Genomic DNA, 18684 nt, shown 5'->3' with positions numbered 1-18684 from the left:
CCTGTCAAAGGCTGCTTGCCGTCAGACCCCCGTTGGCACTGCCCCTCTGTTGACCCACTGGGATGGGTTAATAGTAATTTGCACCGGATGGTCAGTGGGGAAAGGGCATGCGAAGACACGTGTGTGTGTGTGCCCTCTGCCAGCTGGGCAGCCTAGGTCCATGCCTGGCCCGGCCAGCGCGCTCCCGCCCCGCTCCTTGCAGGAGACCAGGACAGGTGCCCGGGAGCCTAGCGAGGCCACGGGCCATGCCAGTAGGTGAGCGTGTTTATTTAGGTTCTTTTGCTCCGTAAGCGGGGTGCGGCGGGGCCGGGCCCACAAGGGCCCCCCAGGGCCGGCCAGCCGGGGCCCCGCCGCCGCGGAGACAAGCGGCGCGGAGCAGCAGCGGCCGCACGGCCTCGCACTCGGGCCCGCGCCCGCGCCCGCGCTCCCCCCCCCGCCTCCCCGCCACGCGCGCGCGTGCGCACACGGGGCCCGGGCTCCCCCCCGCCGCGCGCGCGCACAGCCCACACACGCGCTCTGGCGCTCGCTCGCCGGCTCCCACCCCCATCCACCCACCTCCCCTCCTCCCGCCCGCCCAGCGGCTGCCGAGCTTCTGTAGTATGGCATCGAGGAGAATGGAGACCAAACCCGTGATAACCTGCCTCAAAACCCTGCTCATCATCTACTCCTTCGTCTTCTGGGTGAGTGCCCTCGCCGCGCCCCTGGCCCGGGCTCCCGCAGCGCCGCGGCGGGGCGGGGACTGCGCGGCCGACCCTCGCCCGCCCGCCCGCCCGCGGGGAGCCGGGCCGGGTAACGGTGCGCCGGGGCTGCCCGGGGGCGGGGGGCATCTCTGCAGCAGCGGCCGCGGACCCCGCCGTCCCGCGCGGGGCCCTTGGGGGCCGGCGCCGGGGAGGGTGGGGGCGCTTCCTGCGGTCCCCGCTGTCTCCCTTTTTGGGAGGGGGAGGGAGCGGGGCTGGCCGGGGACCCCCGGACCCCCAAGGCCGGCTCTCCCAGAAGGGCGCTGCCGCCCCCCCGTGAAAGCTGTGCAGGTGCGCGTGGAGCGGGTCCCGGGCGCAGCCGCCCCCCACCCGCCTTGCCCCCGGGGTCCCCGATCCGCGGGCGGGGGCGCCCTCCGGCCCTGCCCAGCCCGCCGCCCCGGGCCCGTGCAGGAGGGTGACGTCATGCGCCCACAGCCCGGGGCCGGGGTGGGGGCTGCGCCCCCGAGGGGCGGGGCCGGGGCCCGTCCGTGTCCCCAGACAGGTGCAGAGGTGACATTGCCGGGAGGCGCTGGGGGGGGCGGAGAGGAAACAACCTTTCCGGGCAGGTGGGGGCTTCGCGCTCCTTCAGCCCGGGTCGCCAGCGACCTGAGGAGCCCCACGGCCCACCCGTGGGCGCCTGCAATCCCGCGTTTCCCTTGTGCGATCTGGGTCATTCACTCCCCTTGCAAACCGAGTCTGCAGGGAAAAACCAATATTGTCTTTGATTTGCTCAGCCAGCGCTTTTCCCTCCCCCGCCCCCATTTGCCCTAATTTTTGGTTTGTGACTTAGTGCACAAAGATATGTCTGACAGATATAACTCGGCCCCGAATGAAGCAATCCATTTGTAATGACTGGATTCGTGTCTGTGTGTGTGTGTGTGTGTGTGTGTGTGTGTGTGTGTGTGATTTATGGCAAGGAGAAAGGAAAAGTTGTGATTTAAAAAAAAAAAATTCTGGCTGCGCCAGGCTCCCCGGATCTGTCTGGAATGATAATCTCTCATTTCTCGGATCAATGACACAAATGTTACAGCACCTTTGAACGGTATCTAGGTAGCACACACCGGCTCTCAGATGATGAGGGGAAAATCCTTAATCGGTGCATAGAAGATGATCAAAAAATAGGTTTTATTTTAACCAACAAAACCGTGTTAGACCAATTTTAATAGTCATAGAGTCCCTAATAGTATTTTATTTAGTCGCTGGAAATGTAAGTTATTTTAAATTCATAGCAGTTATTTCCTTGATCTGTTTGCATTAATATAAAAATTACTAACATATATTCTTTTTGCCATATATACTTTGTTTTCAGATTGGGAGGGGATGGAATTGATTTAGGTAATTATTTTCACTTCTAGGAAAAATTAGAATTTATGATTAGATATTATTGATAATAAAGTCATCCTCATAGGATTATCTGAATCTAGTTTTTCTAATGTATAACTAACTTCCTCCACCCCTAACCTATTTTGCCTCTCCCTGCCTCAAAACCCTCTGTTCCTTTCCTCTTTGACCCTCTATCTTTATTCCCTTTTCCCTTCCTCACTTTTGTTCTTTGGCAATTAATGTCATATAAGCCATCTCAAATACCATTTTAAGTATAATCTAGATTTTAAGATATTTTAGACAAGAATGACTTAATATTCTACAGCTGCAACAAAAGATTTCAGGAATTTAATTTACCTTCCACTCTTTAAAAACAATTAAAAGTCATTTAAAACTAATCATTGTTATTTCTTTGTAAAAAAATGATTGTTTTTAACCGTCTGCATTTTTCTAATGATGGATACATTTTTTTTCTCCGGTAGATTTTCAATAAGGAGGAGGATTTTACATATTTTTGTTGACATTCTCATTTGAGAGTTTTATGGAAACGTTTGGTATGACAAAATGGAAAATTAAAAAAAATGTTGCTAGAGTCTTTATGTCTTTTTTCTAGGCGAATGTAGTGAAAAGATTGATTAGGACTTACATCTTTGTGTTATTTGGGACTGTTTTGATCAAATGATCACCGTGGTCTTAAAATAATAATACTGATTTTCAGTGGCAAGGGGAAATGGAGATCAATTTGGGAATTTCTTAAGAGTGCCCTCCCTTCCACTTTCCCAAATGATCAGCTTCCAGTATAACCAAGTTTTCAGCAGAATTTTTCTTCAGTGATTGGCCCCCTGTTGTCTTCATCTGGCATATTTATAGTGCCAGCCTGTGTAGGAGGTCTGGCAGAGGTGAGCCCACACTGTTAGTATTTCTTTAGGATTTTGGATCTGAGCAAAATTTAACCTTCTGCTGCTTCCTTTCAAGTTACTATAGGGATATGTTTTTTATTTCTGGAAAAATTTTGGAAAACACTTGCACAGGCTATATACTCCATCTGGTATGTTAAAAAAAAACTTCCTTTAAGTTCAGCCCTTCCTCAAGAAGCTTTCTCAAGTTCAAAATTGTTGTCTTCTCTCTCAGAGTTCCAAAAAAAACCTTTTGACCTCTTCTTTGCTACCTTCACTCTCTATTTTACATTATTCTTCTCAATGTGTTATGGTCATTGACAGTAGTTTGCCTCTATTTTCAGGCCTACCACAGTGTGTGGAGTACAGTGGTATTTTATAGTTAGATGTTTTTGACATGGGAGGACTTAGCAGACCTAGAGTTAATACAGACCTGGCCAAAGTAATCCAGTTCTGACATCACAATATACAAATACAACACTCTTTAATCATGGATGTCACTGAAGCAGGAACTAGACCTGGGTAGAGTCTGGGTTGTGTATGTTTATTTGCTTTACATTTGTAGTTCTAGAATTAAATTGTAGTTCCAGAATTGACTCATTATTTTCTTAGGGTTAATTTTGTGTCAATAGGTAACTTGATCTTTCATTTGATTATTCTTCTGTGTAACTGGAATCTGGATCAGTACCATTAAAATTCTGTGCCCATTTACTATGCCTATTTTTTTTTTTTTGCAAAAGGTGACATACATTTATTTGCTTAGGTGGTGTGAATGGGTTTTCAAGGAGCACAAGGATATTCAACAAGATCCTTGTATGATACATGTGCCTAAGGAGACAAGTTAAATAATGACAGCTGTCTTTCAGTTTAAATATCTTCCCTTACATGCTGTGTAAGCTGATACTTTATTTAACTTAGGATAATAACTCTAGAGATGGTAGGGAACTCAGGGAAGAGAACACTGAATTAGATTCCCCTCCTTTTATAGATGAGGAAGATAGCCCAAAGTAGTGAATAGGGTTGTGATTTGATTTGAGTCAAGGCTAAAGCCAGTGCTCTTTTCATGGTATTATTTATATGGCTTTAAAATACTTTTTATATATGTTTTTATATCGTTTTATTTATATATTCAAGGAAAATCATTCTAATAATAGCTTGCATTTTACATACTAACAAATGGCCTATTTTTATGGTATCTTGTGGTTCATTTAGTATAACAGCTTCTCTTGGCTTATTTCAAATCCTTGAGAGTCAGGAAGGGTCTTTAAAAATAGATTCTGATATGGCTGAGGTGACTTGAAGGTGATACTGCCAGGGCTTTGGGGAGGAAGGATGGATTAGATGACCTTTTGGAGGACTTTGAATCCTAAAATTTAGTGATAATATTAGTTAATGATAAAATATATAGAGAATCCAAAAAGTTAAGTAGAAATCTTTCACAAATGGTAAATACTTTTAAATTTAATTTAACTAATTTTTTAGGGAAAAATTAAAAAAAAAATCCCAAACTTCTTATGCGTAAACATAAGGATTATGTTTTCCCAGTACACAGGACATTTTTGAGTGCTTTTCAATTGATTAATATTTTGCTGCTAGAGATTCAAATTAAAAATGATGTAAAAACTTGGAAGTTTTATTTTTAAGACCAGTTTTTTAAAGCAAAATTTAGCATATTAGGGTTGAGTTCTTCCATTCCACAAAATTAGAAAAACAGTATTAGTTATTGAACTGCAAATGTAGTATCTCAAATTCCTCTTTCACTTAAGAAAAATTGATGGTGGTTCTTGGAAAGTTCAATTTTGAAATCAAAATTAGTATATAATTGGTATATAAATTAGTATATATAAATTATAGTATATATAAATTAGTATAAATTAGTATATAAAACCTTGCTTTCAATTGTCCATCTTTATTTTTGTTTCTCTCTAGGGCTATTAGTGATATGAGTGTATGTGTGTGAAGATATATATTTTTGTATATATAATTTATCAGAAATTTTTATTTTTGCTGTTTTTAAGACTTTGATTTTTCTTGGTCCCCTTTTCATGAATAATTTTTCCTTCTTGGTTGAATTTTTTTTCTACCTTCATGTAAGCTAAAATCTGGAATGTATTGGAGGATAAAAAATGTTATTTTCAAAAAACCTTAACTTTTTGTCAATGAATCTATGCTTCTGTGGTTTAAGAACTCATTTAGTGTAAGGAATGTGAAAAAAAATAGAATTCTAGTGTTAAGAGGTGAGGGTGGGGTCTAAGGTCTAACTAGACAATATAGGAAGAGCTCAGAATTCAAGAGAAAACATAATGGCCCTGGTTAAACTACAGGTTAGTCTTGACTTTTAGTTGAAAGTAGTATTAGAGAGACTCAGTTACTTGGCAAGCTAGACAAACCAATTCTGCATTGATTTTGGAAAGGGGAGTCCACTGAATTTTTTTGAATTTGGGTGAGAAACAAATGGGGATATATGTATCTATGGAAAGAGACCCTAACGAGGTTCAGATTAATTCCTCATCTCTTTTTCTCTAGTCCTCAGTTCTCCTGTGAGATGAAGTTGATTCTGGTTCTAATTCTTCTATCACTACCAACAAGTCTGATGGGACCAGTGGATTAGTTCATTTGAGCTTGCTCAGGTCCCCCAGGGTACCCTTAAGTCTGATTGAATAGAGATAATTTACAGAGACTGGACCTGTGATTTCATTGGTATAGAGAACTCCCAGGTGAGAATATATATACTCTACTAAAATAGGTTGACACTTTCTCTCATTTAAAGTCTTAAGAGAGAGTTGCCTAGAGCATTGAATGGATAAGTGACTGGTCCAGGTTCAGTTCACTCAGCAAGGATGTGTTAAGAGGGAGGATTTTAACCCTGATGGACTTTTGGACCATCTCTTATTTTGTCCTGAAACATGTTTCTTCTTATCCTTGCCTTTGATCTTGCCTTAATTCCATCATTCCCCCATTGTGGGTGATAAAAATACACTAAAGAAAATTTTCAGAGACTGTGGCTCATGAACTTTTCTTTTGGAATGCAAAGTCTTTCTAGGAATAGTCTAATAATAATAATAATAATAATAATAATAATAATAATAATAATAATAATAATGATAGTTTGTTTTTCTTAATCCTGAGAGGACTTCGTTAGGAATATTAACCCAGTGAGAGTTTTACTGGGAATATTCTACTCACCATGAAACCTTCTATTATTCCCCTAGACCACACCAATTTTTCCTTCTCTGAATTCTTACTGGTCTTATCATTTGTACGATTCAGCATTTAAAACAGTCTTTTATTAAAGGTTTTCATTCTTTGGTCTTTCCACCTGTCTTCTAAAAATCCTTGAAAGTAGGGATTTATACTTTAAAAAAATTCCCACAGCTCAGGCACAATTTTGTGCATACGGCAATGCTCAATAAATACTTTGTGAATAAATAATCTGACTCAGACTTTCTAGGATTACAGCAATGAGGAATAACCAGAGATGTTTGATGTTGAGGCTTCTTGCCAAAGAGTTGGGGACTTTCAGACCAGAAGAATTTTAATTGGAGACTCTTTGGTGCATGGACCCAACCAAGAAAATTGTGAACTGATGAACTTTTAACTATGAGTTATTTGAATAGGTTATTTGGGGAGGGGTAAGAGAAGATGAGTTATCGCTCAGTCACATATGTATAAATACCCTCATTTTCCTGTCTAGAGTGATGATGACTTAAATGCTGCTGTGATATCGATAAAACAAAGGAAGAATCTTTTGATTTGAAGAATCTTCAAAGTCCTTTGAATTCCCTAGGAAGAAGAAAATGTACACACAAAAAAAAGCAGTGGAGAAACAGTGGGCTAGTCAAAAATTGTTGCATATAGGGGTGCTAGCTCCTATGTTACTTTATCTCATTAAGACCTAAATTTGTTTCTAAAATAGGTATAATATGGCATATCATGCACCTCATAATGTTATTTTGCTTTGAAAACTCTAAAGAGTTCATAAATATGAACTCTTAATGGTACAATATATCAGTGGAATTCTTTCAAAATATTTGTAATCTTCAAATCCATATGGAATGAATTTTTAATCTTGCTGAGTTCAGGATCTCAGTAAGACTTCCAATATAAACCATATTTAGGTGACTTCTCATATCATAAATTTTTATCATATTCTGCTTATTCATCTTTCTGGCCTTCAGCATCCCTGTTAAAAAATGGAGCTATGAACATTTTAGCTTTTATAACTGATGTTTTAAGAATGAATGAGGATAACTATTGTATTTTGATAAGCTTACGATAAGCTCAGCATCAATACAAAGTAGAAGTAATTACCAGACTGTTAATTTAAAAAAAAAAATCTTTTTCTGCTAGGTTTCTATGCAAGGAAATACTTGTTTTACTTTGACCTAGTCTGGATAACAAATGGAGGTGAATTGTACTCTCTCAGCATGTAACATCACCGAAAAGTTGAGATCTAAGCTTCTTAAAAGTATAATATTTGGAATGAACTAGTAGGTGTGTGTCATGCTAATTATTTTGAGGAAGAAAAGCAGCTAAAGGGTGCATACATAAATTGGTTTTGCTTCTGTTTGAATTTATACCCTTTGTCATCTATCACAAGATGACTTGACCTTACCATATGAGCTGTCTTTCTTTCTGTCTTTTAGAGAGACTTAGTGCTGTTTTTCCTGAAAGCAGCATTTACTGCACAGCAATTGTTTGCTCTCCTTATTTTTGGCAGTAAAAGCCTTATATTTCATGTCATCAAAATAATGCAAATCAAAGAAACATTTCATTTTCTTCTAAGTCTCTGGTAGCATAAATTTTCCTGCTCATTTTGTGTGCTCATGTATTTTTTATCATTAAAATATTTATTTTAGCATTTGTAGTAGTCATCTGCTTACACACTGAATTTAGCAAACTGACCGGCCAATAGTCACATTTAGCACTATTCTAAGCATGATTTCAAAGCAAATACAATCTATTTCCTTTCTGTTCTGAGAATACTTTGGAAAAGAAATTATATAAATATAAGGTATTGTTATTTTTCCCTTCATCTCTCCATCTTGCCCAGGTGAGCAGGAGCCACAGTACCATTACTAAAAGGGAGCTTCAGTCTGTTTCGTTTTTAACTCCACCTTAGATGACATAGAATCTGCCCCCCCTCACCCCTGGTTCTCTGCAGGACCTAGTATATTGAGACCAACTTAGTGTGGACCTCTGGTCAACAGCAGCTGCTTGCCACTGCAGCTCACAACTGCTAAGCTCAAGATTTGCCAGCTTCAACCAACCTCAGTCTGGGATTATAGACTTATATGACTACCTCTAAATAAAATTATAGATTTTTAAATGAACTAGATATTTGATCATGAGCAAGTTGATTAGTCTCTGAATTCAGTTTCCTTTTTGTAAAAATAAAATGGAGATAAAAATACTGTCTTGCATGGTGGTTGTAGTGGAAAGCATTTTATAAAATCGCAGGTATTATTAGTGAAGAACTCTTTGGGCTACTTCCCCACCCTATACCTAAACTGGTAGATGGATCTCCAGGGCATCAGTTTATATCATATTCAGTGTACTCTTTGGGTCCCAATTTCTAAAATTATATGCCATTACTGGTACATGTGTTTATACATACTTAGCCAGAAATCACATAGTTAGCTAAAAACAAAGGCATTTTAATGAGATGTGATAATTAGAACAAGCTTCAAAACATTCATAGTTAAAAACCTGGTGCATACTCTTGCACAAATTCACTCAAATTAATGAGACCGGTGGGCACATACATGGGAAGAAAGGCTCACACATAAGTAATACATATAGTCAAGGAAACTCACCTCTCTGGCCCTGTCAGGTCCTGATGCCCTTCCTCATGTTGTATTGCATTTCCATGGTACCCCTTACCCTAGTGAGTGCAAAAGAAATAATAAATGGGGCCTTAAATTTATATAACCCAAATAATGATTCAACTAAATAAATAATAAATTTAACCATATTAAATAACAAAGTAAACCCATCAGTTTGAGTACCCCTATATAGGCAGAAATAAAATTATAGTTAGTATATCCAAAAATCTAATGTTTTGAAGATGATGCCCATGAATTGAATGTCAATGTATATCTTATAATAGATGAATTTTCTGTATACACAAATTATAGGTAATAATGTAAACTAGACATTCTAAATCAAGAAGGCAAATTTAATATTATAGATTTAATGGAATGAGACATGAGACTGAAATATCCCCTTGGAAGTTGTGATCTGATTCAGGGTATTGTCATGGTTCTGAGTTTGCATTGGAATGAAATGATATTCATAACCATCTAATAGTTATCAAAGGAAGTTTACTTAGCCATAGCCTAGATAGGATACTTAACATTGGTTCTGGTGCTGGTCATGCTGGTATACTCTTTAAGCCTTGAGGGAGAGCAACTCATGTCTCCTCATGGACTGGCTTTTCTATCCAGGCCACCAGGATGCTGTGTCCATGACCCAAGCCTTAGACTCGGGGCTATTTAAGACAGAAGAACAGTTTTGGGACCGTTTAAGGATAAACCAGTCTAGTCTGCATGGCAGATATTCCTGCCATGGAAAGATATACCATATAATCATATAATAAGGATCTGGGCATGAGAAGAAATAGAATTCTAGTGGAGAGGAGTGCCTGAAAAAGCTTTTAGATTAGGATCAATATGTGTGTGGGGGGGGAGCAAACTAATATTGAGGGAATACTATAGACTTCTTGCATGTAGCCTTGGGTTTTCCAGGTATCTGAGTATTTGTGGGAATTTTCTGCTTTATATTAGTGGTAAATAAGATTAAGTTGAGTATAGTTTTATGTGAATGCTAAAGAGTTTGAAGTAGATTTTAGCAACAGGGAGTTCTATTCCATTTCCTAAGATTCTTTAAGAAGTTGGTATGAGGGTGATAAAAAGTATTCAAGAATGAAAATTTGAAAACACAAAGATTCTGATAACTCAAAAGGGCTTTCTATTTTTTTTTTTAGGTTTTTTTGCAAGGCAAATGAAGTTAAGTGGCTTGCCTGAGGCCACACAGCTAGGTAATTATTAAGTGTCTGAGACCAGATTTGGACCCAGGTACTCCTGACTCCAGGGCCAGTGCTTTATCCACTATGCCACCTAGCTGCCCCCCAAAGAGCTTTCTAAAGAGAAGACTTGTCAGTCTATTACAATTTTTAAGTAACATGACACATAAGATGGATGCCAAACATATAAGTGAGATCAATCAAAGAAGCGCTGGTTAAGTGCTTCTTATGTAGCAGTCACTGTGGCCACTATGCATAGAGAATTCATTTAGTGGTTAATATAAATTTGGCTACTGTAGAAAAAAATGTTAGTAACTCAAAAAGTACTAAGGCTAGGGTTGAAGATTTGGGACAAAACAAAGTTTTTTATTTGTTTTTAACATATTGAAGATAAGAAGACTCAAAGAACATATAGCATTGGTGCTTGGTGGTGGAACTATGCATAGAGAATTCATTTAGTGGTTAATATAAATTTGGCTACTGTAGAAAAAATGTTAGTAACTCAAAAAGTACTAAGGTGAGGGTTGAAGATTTGGGACAAAATAAAGTTTTTTATTTGTTTTTTTAACATATTGAAGATAAGAAGACTCAAAGAACATATAGCATTGGTGCTTGGTGGTGGAAGGGACAAAGATAACAGTGTGGGGTGAAGAGCCAGCTCCTAGATTCTTTGCTTCTGTTTTCTCTGCTAATAAGAATAAACAGTGTTTGATTGGAGGACAGGAAAAAGATGTTTAGCAGGGAACTGAAACCAGACTAGATAGCAAGAAAAAAGAGAATTGTTCCTATTGAGTTCATGACTGGAGGCCTGGGTACCTATAATAAAAGAACTATAGGAAAAGTACTAAAAGAACTAGTAGATGCAATTAAGCCTCTGTTAGTAATCTCTGAAAGATCTTAGAGAATGTTGAAGGTGCAGGTTGGGTGATGACCACAATAGAGAATTGGACTTGGAACAGGGAGAGCTGAATTCAACTCTTGCCCCCAGATGTTTCTGTACTTCAGTTTCCTCATCTGTAAAAATGAGTTGATTGGCCCAAAAGCTCAACCCCTAGACTGAAAACTCATTATTTGACAAAAATTACTCAGAAACTGAAAAGCATTTTTCCCCTTGGTTTTTACAAGGCAGTGGGGTTGAATGACTTCCTAGGTAATTATTAAGTGTCTAAAGTCGAATTTGAACTCAAGTCCTCTTGACTTCAGGGCCGGTCTGTCTATTGCGCTACCTAGTTGCCCCTGGAAAGCATTTTTGTTCAAGGTAGATATAGACTAGCATATCTCATTATGTGTACAAAGATTAAATATATTACACACACATATATATATATATATATATATATATGTATGTATTTTTAGAAAAATTTTGTTTGAGTTTTACAATTTTCCCCCTAATCTTGCTTGCCTTCCCCCACCCCCACAGAAGGCAGTCTGTTAGTCTTTACACTGTTTCCATAGTTTACACTGAGCCAAGTTGAATGTGATGAGAGAGAAATCATATCCCCGAGGTAGAAAAATTAAGTATAAGAGATAGCAAAATTACATAATAAGATAAGTTTTTTTTTTCCTAAGTTAAAAGTAATAGTCTTTAGTCTTTGTTTAAACTCTACAGTTCTTTCTCTGGATACAGATAGCCCAAAATTGTCCCTGGTTGTTGCACTGATGGAATGAGCAAGTCCATCAAGGTTGATCATCACCCCCATGTTGCTGTTAGGGTGTACAGTGTTTTTCTGGTTCTGCTCATCTTGTTCAGCATCAATTCATGCAAATCCTTCCAGGCTTCCCTGGTTCCCACCCCTCCTGGTTTCCAATAGAACAATAGTTTTCCATGACATACATATACCAGTTTGTTAAGCCATTCCCCAATTGAAGGACATTTACTTAATTTGCCACCACAAACAGGGCTGCTATGAATATTTTTGTACCAGTGATGATTTTATTTTGCCCCTTTTTCATAATCTCTACAGGGTACAGGCCCAGTAGTGGTGTTGTTGGATCAAAGAGTATGCACATTTTTGTTGCCTTTGGGGCCTAATTCCAAACTGCTCTCCAGAAAGGTTGGATGAGTTCACAGCTCCACCAATTATAATATATTACTTTTAGATTAAAAGGGCACATCCATCAACAAAGTAGAGGTTTGAGGCAGAAAATGCCTTTGACAGTTTAATATATATATATATATATATATATATATATATATATGGGAAAATTTATGATTAAACAAGCAAGAGAATCACAGAAGAAAAGTAAAACTTTGATGCCATAAAATATATAATTTTTCATACATTAAAAAACCAATATGGAGTGGCTAGGTGGCAGAATGGATAGAGCAAAGGCCCTGGAATCAGGAGGACCTGAGTTCAAATTCAGCCTCAGACACGTAATAATTATCTAGCTATGTGACCTTGGGCAAGTTACTTAACCCTAATGCCTTGCCACAAAACCAAAACCAATGCAGTTAAAATTAGAAGGGAACCTAGTTAACTGAGGCGGGGGGGGGGGTGGGGGGGGGTGGGTGGGGGGGGGCGCGACTTTTCAGCAAATTTCTTTGATATAGCTCTCACTTTCAAAGAGTGTGTGTGTGTGTGTGTGTGTGTGTGTGTGTGTAATCAGCAAGAGCCAGGTCAAAAGATAGGAATAGGCAGTTTTCTTTCTTTTTCTTCTTTTAATATAATACATTTTATATTATTCTTCCTCACATATTATTTTTTCATAGTTTTCAACATTCATTTTTATAAGATTTCCTCAAGACAGCAAGCAATCTGATAAATATTATACATGTACAATCATGTTAAACATATTTTCATATTAATTATGTTGTGAAAGAAGAATCAGAACAAAAGGGAATATCCACCAAAAGAAGAAACAAAAACCAAGTAAAAATAGTATGCTTTGATCTGCATTCAAACTCTACAGTTTTCTCTGGATATGGATAACATTTTCCATCATGAGTCTTTTGGAATTGTCTTGGATCACTGTATTGCTAAAACTATCTTAGTTGATCATCATTCAGTGTCGCTGTTACTGTGTACAATATTCTCCTGGTTCTGTTCTTTTACTCAACATTAGTTCATATAAGTCTTTCCAGTATTTTCTGAAATCTCTCTGGTCATATCTTCTCTAACTATAGTATCGCATTACATTCATTACACCACAACTTGTTCAGCCATTCCTAACTCATAGGCATCTCCTCAATTTCCAATTACTTGCCAACACAAAAAGAGCTGCTATCATTATTTTTTGTACATATGGGTCCTTTCCCTTTTTTTATGATCTCTTTGGCATACAGACCTAGTAGTGGTTTTGCTGGATCAAAGGGTATGCACAGTTTAATAGCCCTTTGGGCATACTTCCAAATTGCTTTCTAGAATGGCTAGATCAGTTCACAGCCTCCACCAACAGTGCATTAGTGTTCCCATTTTCCTACATCCTCTCCAACATCCATCATTTTCCTTTTCTGTCATATTAGGCAATCCTGATAGGTGTGAAGTGATACCTCAGAGTTGCTTTAATTTGCATTTCTATTATCAGGAATGATTTGGAGCATTTTTTTCTCAATGTAGATAGTTTGAATTTATCTGAAAAATTGCACTGTCAACAAAATAAAAATACTCCAAATCATTATTAATTAGAAAATTTCAAATTAAATAAGTTCTGAAGTTTTACTTCACACCCATATCAGACTGGCAAAGATGACAAAAATAGCAAAAGTTGTAGGCAAGGGTAAGCTGGAGCCAGCTTGAACAGACTCATAAATAAGAGTTTATTATTAAATCTACAGGGTGAGCATTCACACCTTTGAAATCTGAAGATATTATGAATCAGTACTCAGTTAATTACTTTATTAATTCTTTAGGCCTAAGAAAATGATGGAGAAAAATAATAACGTACATCAAAATTAAAAGTGTCTTGTTTCTTCAGATTGTTGAATATTTACCAGCACAGCACCCCTTGGGTTTAGGGGCCACAAGGGAGAATAATAATAATAATGAAGACATTTAAGTAGCACTATAAGTTGTGTGCTTTATAATCATTATCTCATTTGATCCTTTTAATAACCCAGTAAAATAGATGCTATTGTTATCCTCATTTTACAGATAAAGGAACTAAAGCAAACAGAAGTTAAATAACTTGCCCACGCACACAGTTAGAAAGTATCTAAGATTAGATCTGAACTGAAGTCTTCCTGAGTCCAGACCTGGCATTCCACCCATGGTACTATCCAGCTGCCCACACCATTGCATTATTGTTGGAGTTATTGTTTTAACTATGCTAGAAAACAATTTGAAATTGTACCCAAAGTCATCACATTATGTATACCATTTGATTCTCTTATTAGACATATATTTCAAGGGGACCAAGAATAGGAAGAAAGGACCTATATGAATAAGAGTATTTATGGTAATACTTTTGTAATAACAAAGAACTGGGGGGGGAAAGGTACCCATGATTTTGGAGTGAAAATTTTTTATATGAAGTAATGGGATATTATTTCATTATGTGAATGACCAATTTGATAGTTTCAGAAAAATATGGGAAAGAGTATGTGAACTGCTGCAGAGTGAAATGAGCAGAACCAGGAGAATAGTTTACATGATGACAACAGTAATGTGAAGAACCACCTTTGAAAGATCTTGGAATTCTAATCAAAGCAAAAAAATAATGGCTTCAAAAGACTGATGATGAAGTATACCTCCCAACACTTGACAGAGGTAATGTCCAGAATGAGACTCCAGTTTTCAGATGTGGTCACTGTTTATTAGTTGTGCTGGACTATTGTTATAAGCAAGAGCTTCTACTGGAGAGTTGGGTGGTAACCAAACCAATAAGCAAAAGAGAATCAGCAAAATATTTTTTAAACTCATGGAAGAAAAAAATGTAACATACAGAGAAATTTTGTTAACTTGTTTTTTAATGTGCCCCTGTGTTCATATATATAAATATATATGTGCATGCATGCATATCTGTATGTAAAGATATGTATAGGTATATATATGCATATATATATACTCATACACATGCCTATGTACATACATACTTATTAAAATGAACTATAGTAACAGAAATTGAGTTTTCTGAATATTGAAATAACTGACCTCGGCAATGATTAAGTACAAAGAAAAAGAAAAAAGTTATTTAAAAAAATAAAATGAGGGTATTGTACATGCTCTGAGGTCCCTTTCAGCTCTAAATATAGGACCTGTCATCCTATAAATATGGTCAGGGATTTCCCAATCTTCAAAATAGAGAAGAGAGTAGAGTTTTCAAATTACAAATCGGTAAGATTGAATTATCTTCCTGGAAAAATTCTAGGACATATCATGGAAGGATTTGTAAGCATCTAGGAAAGAAAAAAAGATGATTACTGAAAGCTACCTTGACTTTTATAGGTCATACCAGACTTATCTACTTTCTTTTTTTAAATATGTAGTAATTAAGTTGGTGTGTGAACTGCAGTATTATTTTATGCAGCCTGCCTGTGGGTTTTAATTTTCACAGGTGAGAAAATATAATAATAATTTTTGTGGAATGCATATTAGATTTTAAAATTCCATCACTAATAAATAATCTTTTTGATGTTAATTTTCTTTAGTGTTTTATGGATGGAACATATTGCATGGAATTTTCAATCGATCTGTGGAATGTTTTCCATCTGTACAATGCAGACCTAGTCAGTTGTCACTTTTATTGTTTTGTGTTTGCTTTCATGCTTCACACCTTTGCCTGTTGAATTGATACTATGCATTCTCCCACTTGTTAAGAAGTTATGAAACAACCTTTTACATCTAGGAACCTTGACCCCAGAACCCTCATGTAGCTCTATGTCCACTGAATGTGGGCAGTATTTTTCTTCTGAATGCTACCCACAAATAATTATTTTATTTTAATGCAGCCCTAATATAACCTAATATTGGACACAGCCCTGACTTAGACCATCACAGGCACTTAATGGATGTTTGAATTTTTCCTCTTAGTAACTCTTCACCAGACTCCATTCCGTTCTTTGAGGCCTGGTGAAATGCTGTATCTTATTTTCAGATCTTTATTGGTGGTCATAGTCCTTAGCTCAAAGTGAAGTCATCATATTGTTTGTCAAAAAATAACTACTTTAGATTAAACTACAATAGTTCTTTTGGATGACCCCTCCCTTAGGGCAGCTATCACTCTGTTCATTATAGTTTATAACCTTTTTCTGACATGCTTCCTTATCACAGTCAGCCAAAAACATAATTAACTTTTAGAAAGTAAAAGGTGACATAGTTATAGTAGTTTCCTTCCAACATCCCACAAATTTGGGGCACACGTTCCCCCAAATACAGATAGAGCCCATGAGTAGAGAAGGCTCAGAATTAGAATAGAGTGATAATGAAACACACGTGGAGGGAGCTTGTACAGCCCGAGCAATTTACAGCTCATGGTTATTAGGGTCTGGAAAGACTTTCTCTCTTAGTAGAGTATTCATGAGGCCTGCTGCTTTCTCCAGGCTGGATCTTGAAGGCCAGGACATGCTCTCTTTGGAGTGACAAGAGCCAGTTCTTTTCTTTGCTATCAAGGAGTCTCACTTCTCACAGTACCTTCTTCTCTTGAGTGACAGCTTTTTGTATCTGTGATTCTCTAGTGTGTGCGTTTCTTGGTCTTTCAAACTGTGCCTCAGAATCTTTTTTTTTGACAATATGAACTGCTAGATGGAGTGTCTCCCACTTCTCTACTGGATGCCATGACCAGTAGAGGCAGGGGGAGTCCCTTTTTTCCTTCTTTTTTCTTTTTAGGTTTTTTTTTTTTTTGGCAAGGCAAATGGGATTAAGTGGCTTGCCCAAGGCCACACAGCTAGGTAATTATTAAGTGTCTGAGACCAGATTTGAATCCAGGTATTCCTGACTCCAAGGCCGGTGCTTTAACCACTATGCCACCTAGCCACCCCTTTTCCTTTCTTCTTGTATGGAACCTCCTGACCCTGCACTTTTATCTGGGAACTACATCCTGGACTGAACTATTACTGAGCATATCCAATATTTGGTTATCCAATGAGATTGTTCCTTTAGTTCTCTCAGTGCTAGGAGTTCACATTCTAGAAAGGAATGCAACTGAAATTCTATAGTTTAGCACTTTTTTCAAGCCAAATTAGTCACCATTTGTGACTAAAGCCTGTATTATATCAACTAAATTGGAGGGAAGAGGAAGTTTAAAGCTTTCCTACCGTAACACTATTGTTTGACAGGCAAGTAAATCAAGGTAATTTACGGACTGGCTATCATGAGAATGAATTGTTGAATTCATTTTGAATTTCATCTTCCTGAGAATTTTATTTATTTAAATGATGAAACTAGAAGATAAGCTATCTTTGACACAAGGATAATCCTCAAGTTTTATTATCTTGAAGCACAATTATCAACTGGTGGCATTTCTTCTAGATTAAATAAGTAGTGTAGTATATATGCATCTTATTTTCCACTCAAATCTGTATATATCCAGATTAGTATTCAATGTGGAGTTGTATTTTTAATTTACCTCAGCTAACTCATACAGCTGTCTGTCTTTCTATCTTTCTAAAATTTGATGCCAAGCCTCCTTCTTATCTATTCTGTTTATTATGAATAATATATAATTTTTCTTTTAAAATAAAGGCAATTTGTTAAGTATATAAATAATTTGTTAAGTATATAAATATGACTAAATGTTTACACTTTTAGAAGAGTTTTGCATAATAAATATACAACTCAAATTCTTTATCAGACTATGTCTTCTGATTCTTGGTTTAGGAAATACAATTATTATAATTCTGCTTTAAGAGAGATGAACAATATAGTCACTTCAGAAAATATAGTTTTTTTGGTCTGTATATCAGCTAGAAAAACATGATTTTTTTCTTGATTGCTGCATATACACTTTGCAATTAGCATATGTTACAAATATTACAGAAGGGAAAAAATATAAAAAATATTGTAGAAGGGAAAACATTTGTCTGAACTCATTGTATTATATACAAAAGAGTGAAAATTCAAATTTTACATACATAAAACACATGATTTAGGCCCCCCCATTTTAGATGATGATGTTTGGAAATAAGACTAATACCTTCCTCTCAGCTAAATGGATTTCATCAGATTTTATTTTCTGTGATAATTTATGCTTTTGGGGCATAATTTGATAGGACATTTATTGTGCAGTTTCATGATGTTGGTCAGAAACTACATTTGGAATTGGGGCCCAGATTTACATCTTACTTTTTATTACTGCAATGTTTGACATTGCTTCATTTCATTTCATACATTTTACAAATAAGGAAACTGAAAGATAGAAAGGTTGACTAGGTAAGAATTAAGACATATTTTAGCTCTCAATGCTATGACCCTTACCTCCTTCTTTCTAATTTCGTTATTACTTTGAGGGTATTACCATGCTCCCAGTTACCCTGAAACCTAGGTGTTACATTTAAAATTTCACTCTCACCCTCCATATCCAATGAGAGTGGCCTCCTTGAACACAACACTCCAAATCCTGAGGATTTTCACTGGTTTGTTCTCCCTTGCCTAGAATGATCATTTTTCTTTTATGCCTCATCTCAGCTAAGTCCATTTTTTTTTTGCAAGAAACCTTTCCCAATCTTGAAAACCATCTTTGTTTGTAATTTGAAAAAAAAAAACAAAATAAGTAATAAAAGAAGAAAAATTTAAAGAAAAACTTTACCCAAGTCTGCTTAATCTAA

The 18684-nt window shown here is 37.6% G+C and overlaps 1 protein-coding gene across 1 annotated transcript in view; it reads left to right on the top strand.

Annotated features, from left to right (window-relative positions):
* The first annotated feature begins 547 nt into the window (after positions 1 to 547).
* The window catches only part of TSPAN7 (tetraspanin 7), a 119138-nt gene continuing 101001 nt past the window's right edge, over positions 548 to 18684 (top strand). The window contains exon 1 of the mRNA XM_074214182.1: positions 548 to 680. Within this exon, the coding sequence (XP_074070283.1) occupies positions 600 to 680 (81 nt within the window). The 5' untranslated portion in view covers positions 548 to 599. The remainder of the gene's footprint in view (positions 681 to 18684) is intronic.

Source organism: Macrotis lagotis, chromosome 1, assembly GCF_037893015.1.
Source record: "Macrotis lagotis isolate mMagLag1 chromosome 1, bilby.v1.9.chrom.fasta, whole genome shotgun sequence".
Taxonomy (NCBI): domain Eukaryota; kingdom Metazoa; phylum Chordata; class Mammalia; order Peramelemorphia; family Peramelidae; genus Macrotis; species Macrotis lagotis.
The sequence above is the reverse complement of the archived record's forward strand: the minus strand, read 5'-3'. Positions and strand labels throughout refer to the sequence as shown.